We start from the raw sequence: 16720 nt of genomic DNA, 5'->3' as shown, positions 1-16720 counted from the left end.
AGGCTCCAGCCCAGGGTCTTACTTTCCCATCTTCACCAGGTCCAGGAGGGGCTGAGGTTCCTGGGCGTGCTTTCTGGAGTACAGCCCTTGGGTACACGCCTCTCAGTGCTGAGGCTTGAGGATAAGGAGACACGGGTTATTTGCCGCCACACACCCAGCATTCTCCTGAACTGCTGAGGACTCCCTCACTCACAGATGGAAGATGGGAGGCCCGCTGGCCCGTACCTGTTCTGCAGTGCAGCCTGATGCTGTTGGCTCTTTGATTAGGACTTAGTCCTAACCCTGGGAGGGGTTCTCCTTCGCTGCCCTCTCTAAGCTCTTTGTTCTGTCCCTTTCATGAGCAGTGACCTGTGTTTGCAGCTGAGCAGTTCTCTCAAGCCAGCTTCCTCCTTGTAGACCTTCTAAGAAAAGAGGCCCAAAGGCCTCTTCCCATTTTGCACTGTCTTGTCTCTTTCAGTCCAAGCTAGCAAGCAGTAGTTTTGCTAGCACAGTTCTCTTTAAAACTTTGAATTTCCTGTGAATTTTATTGGGGTTCCTGCCATTGGAAAGGCTACTCTCACGTCTTTTTGAGATAAACTCTTCACCTTGGGCTTCCTGTGAAGCGGTTGGGGGGCCATGCCTTTGAAATTCTTATGCTTTTAAGATCTTTAAAGGAATTTGAGGCAGCACGTTAAATCTTTCCAAGGTCTTAACAAAGTCTTGGCTTCATCTTCAGACTGTTTTCCTGGCAGCACCCTAGATTTGATCTTAGCCCGGAAGCCATTTCTCTGCTTACCCATTATGTGACCATTGGGCATGTGGAGATGCTTTAAATGGGATACAGATATTTGAACCCAGTGAGTCCTGGTTCCTTTATATTTAATAATCTTTTTGTTTGTTTTAGCGTATCTCATCAACTTTACTTTCAGCTGTTCGGTAGCAAGAGTCCCGTTGCCTCCGGTTTCAGGGTCGTCATCTTCTTCCCTGGCCTAGAAGCCTTCACTCTCAGCCCTTCAAGGGCCCTCAGGCTTCCACTAACAGTCTCGTGGACACTTTGGGTTTTCACTCTTACTCTTCTCTGCATCTGTTCAGGTTTCACCTACCTCCAGGTGCAAAGGCGTCCCCACATCTTGGGTTCTTTTTTAATGGCTGTGCCCCATTTTTAATATCAATATCTGTGCCAGTTATTTGTTGCTAATAATTTATATAATAAACTGCCTCAAAACCTGGTGACTCAAAACAGCATTTGCTTGGTTCCCAAATCTGTGTTTAGACAAGGCTCAGTGGAGCCAGCCCATTTCTTCTCCACTTGGCATCAAGCGGGCACTAGAATAATCTAAAGGCTTGTTCATGCCCATGTCTGGAAGTTGGAGCTGGCTTTGGTTAAGGATATTCCCTGGAGTCATCAGCTGGGACAGCTGTGTGTACAAAGACTCAGTAGGTGGCCTGGGCTTCACAGCGTGGTGGCTGGGTTCTAAGGGTGAGCGTCCCTATGGAGTGAAAGTCAGAGGCCATTTAGCCTTAGAAATCACACAGCAGTGCCCCCACATTCTGTCCCCTAGAAACCAGTTAACTGAGGCCAGTACCTACTTCAGGGGAGGGAATTTCGCAGGGGAAGTGTCAAGGAATTTGTAGAGATGTTTTACAACCACCACCTCCGCCTGCCTTGTCTTAGCAAACAATCCTTCTGTCTGAAGGAGAGCAGTTCTTCCCAAGTCAGTGTCACTGAAATTCCAGCAAGTTTTTTTGTTTGTTTTTGTTGAGTATGTTCTCTTGTTTTGTGGAGAGCCACACAGGATTACAAGAATGAAGGCTGTTTTGTTTGTTTAGAAAAGTGTATGGGTCATCTTACTAAACCACTACACTAGGAGATGGATTTCTCCTTAACTCTGTGAATCATTCATTGCTCCTTGGAATGCAATTCAAACAAGCATAAGATATTTGTAGTTCAGAGAAGGGCTTATGGCATTAGAATCCATATTTGTAAGATGTATTAATTGCAGTCTTTTTTTCAAAGTCTTGTTTTGGGAGGCATTTATTAATTCAGCCCTAAGTAATTCAATATGATCTCCCTAAAACTTTAAAAATCATGAAGAGTTAAGACTTGGGGAAGGAAAGGGTAAGAGACTTTCTACTAAGAGGTGCCTTGTAGTCATTTTATGTAGGAAAGACAAGAAACAATTACAGAAACATCAGAGTGTAAAATCAAGTACAAATGTATAACAAAGATGATGACAGTGAACAGTATATTTCTGTGACTCTTGGTGGTTTGAACTTTTTTTCTTGATTTTCTGAGTAGTTTGAGTTTCTCCATTCCACAAGGTAGATATACCATTTTATTGTAACTGAATTTATTTCAACCTTTGATGCTGGGTTAGAGTTAGGCTGTTCTCAGTCTGCTAACCTCATTACCAAACAATTTTACCTTTTTCACGCAGAATGCTGATCTTCCAGCAAAAGACGAATCTACGTCTTCAGTACTTCTCCGTCTGAGTGCAGAAACTCAGCTTCTTCTAAAGGAGATATTATCTGTGAAACAGATGCAAAAGAAATGTGAAGCACTAGAGGAGGAGAAGAAGAAGTTGGAGGAAGAAGCAGAAAACCTCAGACGTCACCTCGAAATGAATACAGTGGAACACAGTCAAGTGGAGCAGGACAAACGGGAGACTGAAGAACAAACAAGACGGGATGTAGTAAAAACACTGAAAAAATTCAGGCGAGCTGTGCAGTACAGACAGGAAACTGAAAAGCAAGGAAGACATGATGTAGTAGAAAAACTGAAAGAAATCAGCCAGTTTTTACAGGTGAGACACTGATCTGTAAGGTGCTTTAACTCACTTCGCAGAGAATTACAGTTCGGATGTGTACATTTTATGTGTTCCCTCTACTTCCCATATAGCAGTTTGTTTTGTAGATTTCTGGAAGGCCGCATTTGTTACTCCCTTTAAATAATTCAGTTTCCATCATTACTATCACTAAACTGATGTTTCAGAACAACTCTCACTAGACAATCATTTTTAAGACCAATTGGTGTAAATCAAGACCACTAGGAGGAAAAGCATATATTGTGATGTAAATACTGTGCCACATTCTTGGATTACTGCTAGGTTGTATTCTTCAATTTTTAAAAGTTTAGATTGATCCTATTATTCTTTGAACTATCACATTACATGAGTACTAATATAAGGGTGATTCCACTTTCATTTCATAATTCAGATTTAATTCACTTGACATTGATGATAAGTATTTTAAAGTTCAGCTTTTTTTCCACACTTAAAATTGCTCTCTGAATCACTGACTCAAAACTAAAGGGAACAAATAGACTGTAATTACTCAGGTTGTAAGTATTTTTAAAATTGTGTCCTTTTAATTTGCTGTAGGCACAAGCAGCATCTCAGGAAGACTTGCTCAGAGAGTGTAAACGTGCTTCAGTGAGTCAGATGGAACACAGAGTTCAAGACCTGGAAACGGAACTGAGAAGGAAAACTTCTCAGTTTGATTGTAATGAAAAAGAATTGGAAAAATACAGGCAGCTGTACCTGGAAGAGCTAAAAAATAGAGTGTCACTGGCAAATCAACTAAACTCGTAAGTCAAAACATAGAATTATACAAAATAATTTAGGTCACTAATTTGTCTCTAAGGCATCATTTTTATTGAGCCAGGTTCGTGAGGTGGGTAGCAAGTGAACGCTGACTAGACAGTGTAATTTTGGGAAATGGTGTTAGTAAATGAACTCTCCTTTAAAATGTCAGTCCAGGGCAGTTTGCATCTCCCTGCCTTTTGTTGCTTTTACATGACTTTATTTTTTAATTTGCATATATTTAACCTGGTCTAGTCTTTAAGCTAGGGGTTTTGCAAACTTTGTAATTTAGACAGCCATATTATCACAAAATTTCTAGTTGGAATTCCCATAAATAGAAATGTTAATGAGTATAAAGTTAACTGTGTTTTGGAAGAGTACAACATAAACCCAAGGGGCCCCATGCTGGTGTTTGGTGAATTTACTTTCTTGATTGTGATATTTGGTGTCACTGCTCGTGGGCACCCTGAGACGAAGTACTGTGTCCTTCTAAGTTTGTCTCCGCTACGTAAAGGCATGCTTGGTGAGTAGGGGAAATTCACATCGGGGTGAAGGGCAGTATAGTGGTTCACAAAGTGGCTAAAAAGAATATGGTGGCCTGCCCGAGGGGGTGTGTGGAAGACCGAAAGGGCGAGTCCCACCTCCGGTGCCTGAGTAGCAGTGTTATGAGCTACAGGTCTCCCCGCTATCCAAAACTAGAGTGTTCCTATGAAAGTTGTCGGTGTAAAGCAAAAAGGCAGTTACCTCAGGACACATCTTGCTGGTGGATACATAAAATAAATAATGCATAAAGCACAGGTGCTCACAGACACAGTCCGAAGCCGTGGCGGCGTGATGCCGGGATACTGTGTGGTTCTGGGGAAGGAGCTCGGTGGGGCCCCCTCTTGCTGCTCGGGGTGCCCATTGCCCCCCTGATGGCTTGGGCTAAAACAAGCACCCAGTGCTATTCTGGCTTTTTGCTTTTTTTTTTTTTATGAAAGTGAAAATCCGCTTGAGGTTTTTTTTTTGGTTGTGGAAAGCAGGTGCTGATGTAGGCCTCTGGTAAAAGCAAAGTAACAAAGTGAGCTTTGGGACATTGGGGGACACTTGAAATTGCCCCTGGCGCTGTCGTAGTTCTTTCCCACCATCGACTCTGCCGCCTGGTGCCCCCCAGAAGTGGTGGCTCTAAACTGTTGCTCAGTGCCGCGTGCTTGATTTCTCCCAGGTAATGCGTGAAATGTGTATATGAGGGGGGTGAAAGCAAATGCTTGAAAATGGCTTTGAGGGATGGTTTATTTTTTATTTCTGAACTGGTTTCCTGAGGGTGAGTATGTCTAGGTGCAGCCAGTGCAGAAGGCAGCGGGGATCCTCTGTGGGGGCGTCTCCGTCTCTGACTCTCCCCATGTTGAAGTACTTGTTAGTTAAGCACTCCCCCCCCGGCACATACGTCGTTCTTCAGGACAGTTTTAAACTGTAATCATTTACAGTAGGTCTGTGCTGACTTATTTTTTGGTGTCAAAACAGTTTAACGGGACAATCTGTTTACTATTATAGCAACTTTAGAAATACACATCACTTAGGAAAAAAACGAAATGAATGAAATCTGCTTTGCGATCCTCGCAGGGCTAATGAGAGGCTGGCCGAGATGAACACTGAACTTCAACTGGAGAAACAGCACAAGAGTTCTTTCCTCGGCTCTGTTCCCGCACGGCCTGTTGATAGACCGCCTGCTGCTGAAAGTTCTAGTACTGCTGAAAGTTCTAGTACTAGCGTGGAGCCCGAATGGAGTCGTCTTACTCGAAAAAGGCGCTTCAGGAATTTTCCACACCCTACAACCAGCATGAGCGATCTGTTGAAGGTTAGTTATTTTATCTTCTTTCCCTTGGGCTTCAGATTTCTGATATAATTCTTGTTTTTAATTTGATGAAATTCTGAGTTGTTTATTTGACTTACGCACACTAAGTAAAAGCCATAATTAATTGTGCTAATGAAGGAGACACAAATTTTATTTTTAAAGTCCCAGGACTTGTAATTTTCAAGAGATACCTGTCATTAACTTTATTCAATAAATGCAACTAAAGTGACAAATTTTAAAATTCTTAAAAAGCTCCATTTTAAATTCTATTTTAGAAATTAAGTATTATTGCCTAATAACTGGAGATACACTTTCCAGTGTTTGGCTTAGCTTCTGATTGATTTTCGTTTGGCATTGGTTCATAGTCATTTTCAAGTTTTGCTGCACCCCAGTTTATCTACCCCTCAGCATAAGTAAATGATTGGCATCGAGATACTTAATCACATATGGATGTTTTTTATTTAAAGGAACCCAAGGTAAATTCTTTTTATGAATTCAATAAACTTGTAACGCTAAAAACATTTTCTGTTTTGAAGTTTAAAATTTTTATCATTTCCTTCTGTAAGAGTACATTCTTAATTACTATTTTACTTACAGCATTGTTATTTTAATTGTTATAAAATGTCTTATTGAGCAATTGTAGAACATTTCTAAAGATGTAGTCAAGTAAAGCAAATATTTAAGTTTTTAAAATGAAGTTCGCTTATGTCTCTGTCTTGCCCTCACCTGCAGGAATACCGAGGTGGCAACGATAGGGAGTCTTTAAATTACAACCAGTTTTCGTTGTGTATCGTTGTTAAAATAGCCATTGAAATCGGTGCGCGTGGGTTTATGGTTTGATGATGTTTTCATGATCTTGATGTAGAGAAGGGTAGCACGGGCCCTTGTTGAGTGAGGTCTCAACCTGCTTTTTCTCACTTGGCTTCATGTCATAATAAATCAAAGAAGAAAAGCTCAGGTTTCATAGACAGTGTTGTGGGTAAATTGAGTGTAAGTGCTTCAGAGTCATGAAACCGGACTGCGTGGTGTTAAAAAAAAAATGCATGGCTAACACTTCCATCAGTGGCTAAGCATGATGCAAACTCGAAATGTTTTCATTCGTTGTCACCAAAAACTCACGAGTGTGTCACTTTACAGGATGATGGTGAAAGAGTGTGAGTGCAAAAGCAATGCAGGAGAAGACTCCTGAGGACAGTTGTTTCCTTTAATGTTTTTGGAGGAAAGAGGTGTCTGTTTTTTAGTACTTCTAGGTACACAGGAAAATAATTTATTTTAAACTCAGTGTTGTAGTTCCAAGGTACACGTAGTTCTTCTGTGGGGCCGTGGGGCCGAATCATGCTAGGTTGAGCAGGGAGGTTAACAAGCCCCGCTCTGTCCAGGTGCAGAGACACGGCTCCCTCGGCGCTGCCTGGCGCCTCACAGGAGCTATTATTGTACAGTTACTGCTTGCAGATTTCTTAGTAGACTTAGAGAAGGAAGATGCCTTGTGGAATTGCTAGGGATGTAATTACTTCTGCTGGGAAAACAAAGTAATGCTATGCGAGCTGTGAACATACTGTTTAAAATGACAGAAAGGGATGGGTTTTTGCATGGGGCTTAACAAAACAACAGACTTCCACAGCTTTTCAGCTATGGTTCTAGAAAGCAAAATGTCAAAAATGGCATTGAGATTGAATGTAACATTCTCCTTTATGTGCAAGGTTTTAACATTTTGGACTGTTCCTACTGTGAAGTTCCAGCTTACTCAGCATTTTTTTTTTCTAACTTGACAGAACTATTGCTCTAAGTCTGTGATTTTAGTCATGCTGGTGGTCGAAGCAAGTTTTTTCCAGTTCATAACACTTGGGTTTATTGCCTCTCTTACTGTTGCATGAAGTACAGCCTTGTCCCTTGACATTGTTGTAGTGGTAACAGATGGGACCCCATATCTGCTTTGCCAGTTTGTACCCTCAGATTTCACATTCTAGTTATTTCTGGGATGTTTTGTCCTACATGTCAGAAGCAATTTTACAGTTTTACTCAATTGTGTTATTTAATTATGTTACTATAAAATACAAAAAGTTAAAATTAGCCTGAGCAGATACGTCACTGTTAGATTTTCTTGCACATAGAATTTTTTTCTGAGAACTGAAAACTTAAAAATTGATCCCAGACAGTATTATAACAGACAAAATTTCTCTGTTTTAAAGACTTTTTTATGTTCAAGAGCTTTTAAGTATTGGTGTGCCTAACATGAAGCATGGCCACAATAGTTAATAAATGTCCTTCAAATCTATTTTAAATAGGAAGACTAAACTTTACACTCACCGATTTTGGACTTTTGGTGTATTACTGACACTTTCAAACATTTTCTAATGACTTATTTAACTAATTTTTAAATTTCTCAAATGTCCATTCAGTTTAGCAGCCCCTTTTCTAAATGGGATTATACCAGTGCACCAGAGCTAAAACGATTAATATTCCTAAGACTTTAACTTTTTACATGACATGACACAGCACTGCATCTCAGCAGGATCTGGTCACGTTTCTTTTAAAAGTAGGCTTCCAAGGCAGCGCACATTCACTCTGAATTTTAATTCTAATCAAACTATCACAGTAGTTAAGCTCAGTTCTCATAAGGCAGAGGCAGAGTTCAGTAACCTTGTTTCTGGTATCAGCTCTCTGCCCTGTGGACTCCCTCCTGCCCTCTTTCCATTTTGTCTGAATGGACAAATGAGGAAGCGTGTTATCTTTTGAAAGCCAGTCACTCAGCTTCTTCCAGTTCTTTTTCTTTCATTCACTTTTTTCTCTGTAGTTAATTTTTTAGCTCCTTGATCAACAAATTCTTTATTTCTTTTCTCTGAAGCAAAATACATGTATTTAATAGTTACAAACTGACAAGTGTCATTTCCTTCATTAACCTATTTACAACAGTATGATGAATCAGAGCGGTTAAATGACTTGATTTTATTACATTTCTGGAATTGTACTTATTTTTATAACATTTAAAATAAGAATGATACCCAGTTTTAACTTAAAAGTATCAATAATCTGAAAATATATTCACTTTGGAAATGAACATGTGTGTCTACGTGTGTGGCAAGTCTGTTTTTACCAAATTGATCTCAGAAAGGGCAGCATTATCTTCCAGCTTGTGACCTCAGTTTTGACCTCAATCCTGCAGTGTCCCCAGTGGGACCTTCCATTTCTATGGGACATAGTCTGCAAACCGCCAGTTATGAGAGAATCCTCCTAATTAAAAATCATTAGAATTAAAACTTGCTGTTACATTGTCTTCCTGTGTATAATTTTCTCACCTTACTGTGTTTTTGTTAAATGGAAAAGTTTAAGTAAAACTGCAGGTGCCTTCTCCTTATTAATGTTGGACTTCAGACCACTTCCACCATCAGGACATGGGGGTCCTCACCTAGATATAAGCATAAAGGTCCCAGAAGTACGTGTTTAGGAAAATAGCTTTGCAGAGGAAAAGAGAGTAATCTTACATTCAACTCATGTAAAAGTGTGATCTACATTTTGCATAGTGTTTATTAATGGTTATATGAAATTATTTCAGTCAAGGCTTCTCCCTTCATCTGCTAGGCGTTTTTCACTTCACAGGACCCTCCTGGCACTGTTGTCATGTTGTTGATGGCATAAGGCCTCTCTAGAATGCTCTTGTCAGACAGTGTTATGGAAAACAGTCTCTGAAAATACTGGCAAATGGTAGCCCCAAATTTTGTCTTTGCACCTAACATTTACAGAAGCCTCGGCTCTCATATCGCTGTTACCACCGCAGTGTTTATGTCTGGTGTACTGTTTAGAACCTGTTTAGTGAGCGGGTGACTTTCACAAGAAAGGTTTTTAAAAGAGCACTCTAGATGGGGACACTTGTAGTTTGAAGTGTCCCCACACATTTCATAATTAAATACGTAACTAATTAAGTCAAGTTTCAAAAAGTTGGCCCTAGTCTCTAGAACGGAAACAAAGTTACAGTTAAAGAATTAGGTATTGTTTTCCTTGTTTCTAGCTCTAGGAAGTTGTGAATCAGAAACCAACTTTGAAAACTGGCGCTAGCCTCTCCTTTTCTTCTCTTCAAGCAGATTTTCTGACATAAATATTTTAGTCATCTACAGAGAGCAAAACACATTTGCTTAACTTGTCTGCAAGTAGAATTTTCACTTGACATTATTATAACAGAACCCCTTTCTTCATTTTATGTATCTACGATTCTGTGCTAAAAACATTAGCATAGAACAGACCTTAAAATTTTAGTTTTCTAAAAGTGCAGGAATGGAAAGCTCATTTTAAGGAAAAACCCATTAAAGTTAAAAAAAGCTAAACTTTTACAAAGGGCAGTTTTTCTAAGAACTGCAGAGCAATGAATTCAGTGTGAGACATGACTTGAACTGTTGAAACTCTTCATGCCAATGAGATCGGGCGTTGCCCTCTGAGATTATGTGCATCGGACAGGGCAGGGCTCACTGTGCTTTCCATCAGGGGAATCTAAGTAGCCTCACAGATATGTGTTCTCTGTTATCTAAAATCAAAGTAAGTAGGAATTTATTTTATTTTATTCATGTGATTATTTTTCTGTTTAAGCAATCCCCACGTTAAGTCAAGTCTCTAAAAGTATTATTTAAAGGCCACATTTCATAAGCTAGCTGTCATTCCTATGATAGTGTTTCTTGTTTCACTTAAACATTAAAAATATTTGACTTATTGCAGATGCGGAAGAAGCTGATAAACAATATATCTAGAGAATTAAAAGAAGGTATGTTGCCAACATTTCTGAATTAAATTTAGACGTTGATTTCTGAAATACACTGTAAACAGTAAATGGCACCCCTTTCTATTGCTTGAATAACAGATACCATGTTAAGCTTTTTTCTTACACAGAGCTGATGAAAAATGTGAGCGCATAATTTCATTCATAATGATATATTTATTCCTCATTTATACATCATGATCCATAGCTTTAAAAAAAAAAACTCAAGAAGTCTGTGTTCTCTATTTCTGGCTGTGCCCTTCCTCTCCTGCTGTCCCCATGGGCCTGTCACCTGCACACGGCCCTGTTCTCAGAAAGCGTGGAGGTCATCAGCTTCTCGAGTTCCTGGTAGTGACTGAGGCCAAAAACCCAGACTCAAGCAATCTCGGTTCATATAGCTGTCACCTGGTGGGTGACAATTTCTTGTCATTCACTTTGTCACTGGTTAACCTTTTGCCCTCAGGAAAAATCCCAAATTCCTTAGTTTGGAAGAAAAACACCCACATCGATTTGGCACTTGCCAGAGTCTTCAGCCGTATCTCTTTTCTCCCCTGCTCTGCCCCTTGGCTCCAGCGACTGGTCAGACTGCGTCCAGCTCCGCGGGTGCCCTTCCTGCCTCTGCTCTTTGTGTTTGCTTCTTGCCTCTCCCTCCCACACTTTCTCCTCCTCCTTCAGGTATCTGCTTACACATCACGGCCACCAAAGAGGGGACAATATTGACACAAAGCTGGACATCCCTTCTGAGTGTTCCAACTCTGCCCTCTTGTATACCTGTCATGGCATTTATGTCTCTGTACCGAAACTGCCTGTTCATCTATTTTGCCAGTTAACGGTACATGATCTTTCAGTTCAGGGTGGACTGTCATCTTCATCTTGTGGTTCCAGTGCTTGTCACAGTGCCTTAGCACATGGTTGCTGAGTAAATGAATGAAGAATGAGAAAACCAGGCGCTCTGATCCTTAGCCACAAGAGCAGTTAATTCAACATGCAGCCCTGGGCAAAGTCTAGAGTAGTAATCTTGTGTTTTGTGTTGTAATCGTATGTAGGTATTTTTCATTCTTCTTAAAACTTGGAAAAGTCTCAGCTTTTCTTAAAAAGTAAACTGACATTTAGTTACCTATGAAGGATTTTAAGTAAAGAATCTAATTCTTTCATTTTCTTTCCAGCTACTACTGAACTTGAATCTAAGTCCTATGGACTCTCTCGTAGGCTTGATGGATGAGTCAAGTCTAAGTGAAGATCTGATTTCAAAAGCACGTCAAGAATATGTGGAGATTTTGAAGAAAAAGTGCACGATCTACAAGATAAATAGTAAACGTTTTACCTGCTGGGCTGTTTGCCAAACATTTTAGTTATTTCCCATTAAGATACTGACACTGTTTATTAAGGGGAAATACTCTTGCATTCTATGTGCATGATTAAAATCTATGAATTATTTTAAACCACGTTTTTCTGCATCTCATTGACTTTAAAGCAGATTTTTGGGAATAAAACCCAGCACTTTGGAGTATTATATACTCAAACCGAGCCCGGATGCCAGCTGTTTAAACAGCACCCAACCACCCACAAAACTTGTCGTTGATGTTGAGCAGTGTTGATTGATAGCTTTTTTGAATTTTCCAGTGTTAATCACTGTCTATAGACCTAAAGATTTAGACGGACAGCGTTTGATCTGCTGTGGCTGTTTCAATGTTCTGATGGATCCCAACAATCGTTACAGTGCCATCAGACTTTCTTCATGTTACCTTAAACACTGATTCACAGATGTTTCCTCATGGAGAAATGAAATCTGCCTCAGGCTTTTCATTTTCTCTTATTTATTTACTTACTTTTTGGAAACAGTCTTAAAATTAGAGACAAGTTCTGAGCACCAGACGCAAACGGACGTTGTCACAAACCTGTCAGCTCTCCCGTACATTCTCCTAAGGTGTCATTTCTCTTTCCTAAATGCACATGTTCTACCATAAGTTCTCTTGCTCTTCCCTCTCACCAAGAAGTCATTTGTTTTTCAGAAAATGCCTTTCTCCTTTTCCTGTCACGTGTTAAATTGTATGTAAGCCCCCACTTGTAGCCACCCCTTCAAATCCCATTGCTTTATGAACTCTTGCGCGTGTTCATACGTAATTTTTTTCTCACAGTAATCTGCTTTAGTCAATTTAATTTGCAGGTTCCCAATCACTGAATGTAAGACAGTAAAGGAAATACTCTCCTTCTCAACAATTTCCAGGAGCTGAATTTTTAATAACTCCTACTTAGATCCTTTATTCCTTTTTCTGTCTTTTCAGGGGGCTTACTTGGCAAAACTCCCAACTACACAACAGGCTGATTATCATTCTTCCCCCTTACATCCCCCCAGGCATCTAAGTGCTGCTGAAGAAAGTCACGCACCGCCCAGCGATCCTGCTACTTTTATTTAATTTCCATCTTCTTCCTTCGCAGAGATGATTTCAAATTTCCCTCTCTGTAAACACCTCCCTCTGTTTCTTCCCTCTCACATGAACCAGACAGTCTTACTTCTGACGACAAACTTCCTGAAGTATTTGCCTGCATCCCCACCAGCAGTCTGTCCCCACCCACTCTGGTGTGTCTTCCCTTCCACCATTCCCACACAGCGAGTCACAAACAGTCTCTGCTCTGCACGAACACTGGGACTGTGTTCCCGCGCCCCTCGTGGCAGCTGGGGATGAGAGCTCGCGCCTCGCCCCCGCTCCCAAAGCGCTGGGATGGCTCTGTGGTCCCCTCATTCCCGTTACTTAGCAACGTGTGCGTTAAGCTGCCCCGGTCCACGGAGACAATGCCCTGTGCATTTTTACGGCTATTCAGCATTTCTCCATTCACTGCCCACCTTGGGGGTGGGGTGGGGTATACTGCGTATTCTTTGGTGATGGAGGGGAACTGGCCGCGCCCAGCCTGGCTAGTCCCTGGAGCTATCCTGCAGGCAAGGATGAGGATGCCTGAGGCTTAGGTCCCGAAACCCGGCGAGGACCAGGGCCCCAGGTCCCCACCTCCAGCCCTCATCTCCCCAACTCTCAGTCCCTGGGCGACGCCGGCTCCAGGCAGAGAGATGGCCTGGGTTGGGGGCGCGGGACCGAGCAGGGAGCGCGCAGAGCAGGGCGCGGGGCGGGGAATGGGAGGCGGGAGGCGCGGGGAGTGCGGGGAGCCCCGGTGACGCACCTGTGACGTTGGCGGCGGCGGGCGGGAGTTCCTGGCCCCTCTTGGGCGCCCGGCGAAACCCCGCTGCCGGGTGGGCTCGTCCACGTTGGTCGCGAGGAGGCGGGGGTCAGGGGCACGCACTCTCACCCGCCGGAGCTGGACGCGCGCGGGTAAACCGGTACAGGGAGCGGGAGGGACACAGCACTTGGCGTCTGGGTGCCCGCACTCTCCCGCGGGGCACCGGTTCGGCCACCTGCACCCCCGCTCAGCCTCGCGTGGTCTTTCCCCTGCCCCGGCCGGGAGGCGCGGGGCGGGGCGGGGCTGCTGACGCGGCCCGAGGACCCCGGGACGGAGGGCGGGGCGGCGCGAGGCGAGGCGAGGCGAGGCGCGCGTTTGCACCGGGAGCCGTTCAGAGTCGAGGCGCGGGAGCTCGGGAGCAGAGTCGGATCCTTAGCCCGCCCCGCCCCGCGCCCGGATGAGGAGCGATGCTGCTCGGTCTGGCCGCCCCTCGCGTGCACCGCGCGGGAGACAAAGCCCGCGCGCCCCGCTCATGGTAAGTGGGCGCCCCGCGGGCGGGCCGGGGCCTGTGGGTGGGGAGTGAATGCACAGCCTCTACCGGGGCGATCTGGGGGCGAGCATGAGACAGAAGGGGAACTCGGGCGGGAAAGCCTCTGGAACTGGAGAGAGGGCTGGTGCTGGGCCGTCCTACAGCCGTCAGTGGCAGCTCGCGGAACGAATGCCTGTGATGCTCTCGGCCGCCCGCAGCGGGCCGGGCCTTGGCGGTGCCCGCATAGGTGGGCGGCGGCGGCGGCCCGGCGCTGACGGGAGCGGGGGCTCCCCGAACCCAGGCCCCTCCGCCGAGCCCTGGGGAGAGCCCGGCGCAGGTTTGAACAGACAGCTCGGGACGCTTAAGGGGTCTCCTGACGGTGGGGGTCGACCGGCCTCTCCGGCTTGAGGCGCGGAAGGCTCCTGGGGACCCCCTTTCCGTATGTAGGTCACGGCTGTTCGCTCCCCCCTCAACAGGGATGTCCCCCGTTGGAGAGGACCGTAATGGAAGGGATGGCGTGGGTAGCTGGTCGTTTTATTGGGGGAAGTGCTTTTGGCCTGAAGAAGTCCTCTTGATTCCCCAGCACCCCGGGACACCTGCCTCGGGTGCAGTTCCGGTGGCGACTGGGGCGACGGAGCGAGGGTTTGTTTCCACCCCTTATGGCGTCTGTCCCCGAGTCGGGTGCTGAAATGGGCCGCGCTCGCAGCGTGCTCATCCCAAGACATTGGGGGAGCTTCGGTTTAATTTTTTAATTCTTAGAAATAATAACAAGGGCGGGGTGGCGGGGGAACAGAGGTGTCACTGGAGAAGCCTTATGAATTTAAAAATAAGGAGGACTTGCTAATTTCTTTGGATCTTGGGCTGGAGTATTAGGAAATCCAAAAATGTTAAAAGTTTGATCGAGTGATAAAGTGGATCGTGGACACCGGTTCTCCCAGTCTCTTCCCAGACCCCCGCCGCCGCCGGTTTGCTTCGCTTTCTGTTGCCGCCTAGACTGTAAAAGGCTGGCACAGGGCCGGCCGTTTCAGTCAGAGCAAAAGGTCTGCTGGGCTGCGCTGGTGTTCCCCATTACAGCGTTGTCAGTCCTGTCCCCTGCGCATGAGTCCTCGCTGTGCTGCCTCCTCCTCCTTGTGCGACAGGAAAATCCAGTGGCAAACGCCTCAAGGAGGCCGGGAGGGGACCCAGGCTCTTTGGCTGGGGAAATCCTTTTACTGATTTTTGCCTGGTGCCGGGGAAGGGAGCCCCCGCCCTCTGATCTGACCCTGCTCCCTGCAAGGGGCTACCGTGGGAAGAACCGGGATGATCAATAGAAAGTCGTTTTCAGTCCTAAGAAACAGGACACTGGACATGTAAATTATGAATTGTTTATATAAGTGTATGCTTGGCTCAATTACCAGTCATGATAAGACAGGGTTACAACACTTAATAAACAGCAGGTGTGAATATAAATGCAAGGTTTATTGTGATGCATTGCTAGTTAATGAGTAGCCTCACCACGGGGTTATTGGACTGAAATGACTATTTAGGACAATGGACTTCCTGTTTGCTCCTCCACCCACACATGGCTCCAGTCCTCAGTCTCCTTAAAATGAAATTGCTCAAAGGAAGCCTCTGGAAGATCTTTGGCCAGCTGAGAGACACACAAAGGATCATTCCCAGGAGAGCCGCGATTGGCCAGGCAATTCATTGCCTTTGACGTTTCTCAGTCAAGTCGACGGCAGAGAAATGAGAAAAAGGCTTTTCCCGTATTCATTTTACAGTTTTTAAAGCCAAAATGACAGTACCAGAAGCCCCGCACCCCCAATCTCAGTACCTTCTTCTGATGGATCTGGGCACTGTCCTCTCATCCCCCTGGTCCCTGGAAGCAAGTGCCTGGCAGCTGTCCCAGGATTGTGTATAATGTCACACACACACACACACACACACACACACACACACACACACACACACAAAACTACTGCTTACTGAGGGAGGCAGCCAAATGGCTGAGGAAAGACTTAAGTCTATTAGACAAATCATTCTCATTTGTAGCTACATCTCACCATCACATTTTTCTTACCTTGTCTCATTTTTGTTCTATTTGAGGGAGGGAGAATGCCTAACAATGCAACACATGTTAGTAGATTACCCTTTTTTCTTCATAGAAGTTTGAAGCAGTGTCTTTAAGGTATTACCTGACTTATTCTCGGAACACCCTTATGAGCATACACTATGACCTAATCTTGCAGATTTTTCCTGGTTTTATTTGGTATTTTTATTCACTCTAGACATACTCAGGCATAAAGAGGCTCACTATTGAGATAAAGAGATTGTTCAGTTTTCTTAAGCCAGAAAATGAAATTTAACTTCTCTAACATGCCAAAAATACTACAGAAATGTCCTTTCAACAATAGCCAGCAAAGGCTTTTTAACTGAAAATCAGAGAGGCTGAATGATATCAGAAAACAAAAACAGATCAGTTGTAGTGTAGAAATTAGCATAACACTGCTAAAAGGCTTTAGCTAGCTGGTTAAAGCCAATGGAGAATAAACCAGGGACCCTTAAAAAATGATCAGAAGTGAAAACAAAAGCAAATGAAATTTACCTTTAGGGAAGAAAGTAGAGCCAAGAAATACCACTGAAAGAAACAAATTCCGGCAGAGAAGACAATGGGTACTCAGAAAGAGATCCTTGCAGCAAGCTAGCTGGAGCATTCCAAATCACTTTAATTGTCAAGGAGCTTTTGTTAGGTCACCTGGCGGCTGGTGTGCAATCAGTTGTCCAGGTGGAACTTTAGCAAACAAAATGGCAGGTCTTGTGCAGATGGGGGAGAAGGGGTGTGTTGAAGATATAGTGCTTGTGGAACGGGTCCTGGGTGTCCACGGAGAAGTGAGGACATTTAT

General features: G+C 44.0%; 2 protein-coding genes across 9 annotated transcripts in view; both read left to right on the top strand.

The window, feature by feature from the left end:
• LOC140688961 (ankyrin repeat domain-containing protein 26-like) overlaps positions 1-11580 on the top strand; it is a 72121-nt gene extending 60541 nt beyond the window's left edge. For all 3 annotated transcript variants that reach the window (XM_072948942.1, XM_072948940.1, XM_072948941.1), the window contains 5 exons: positions 2418-2783; positions 3360-3565; positions 5163-5397; positions 10099-10144; positions 11305-11580. In XM_072948942.1, coding sequence (XP_072805043.1) covers positions 2418-2783; positions 3360-3565; positions 5163-5397; positions 10099-10144; positions 11305-11360 — 909 coding nt within the window. In that variant the 3' untranslated portion in view covers positions 11361-11580. The remainder of the gene's footprint in view (positions 1-2417; positions 2784-3359; positions 3566-5162; positions 5398-10098; positions 10145-11304) is intronic.
• Positions 11581-13320: 1740 nt separating this feature from the next.
• Positions 13321-16720, top strand: part of LOC140688960 (guanine nucleotide-binding protein G(I)/G(S)/G(O) subunit gamma-4-like) — a 42481-nt gene continuing 39081 nt past the window's right edge. The window contains exon 1 of one of the 6 annotated variants that reach the window (XM_072948939.1): positions 13321-13461. Coding sequence is in view for 1 of the 6 variants with exons in the window: in XM_072948937.1 (XP_072805038.1) it covers positions 13777-13844 (68 nt within the window). In the remaining 5 variants the exon portion in view is untranslated. Of the gene's footprint in view, positions 13462-13488; positions 13845-16720 lie in introns of those variants that run through there. The other 5 variants (XR_012063795.1, XR_012063796.1, XM_072948937.1 and 2 more) reach the window with 5 other exon arrangements.

Source organism: Vicugna pacos, chromosome 24 (assembly GCF_048564905.1).
Source record: "Vicugna pacos chromosome 24, VicPac4, whole genome shotgun sequence".
Lineage (NCBI taxonomy): Eukaryota > Metazoa > Chordata > Mammalia > Artiodactyla > Camelidae > Vicugna > Vicugna pacos.
This window is presented reverse-complemented; position numbering and strand designations above follow the sequence as displayed.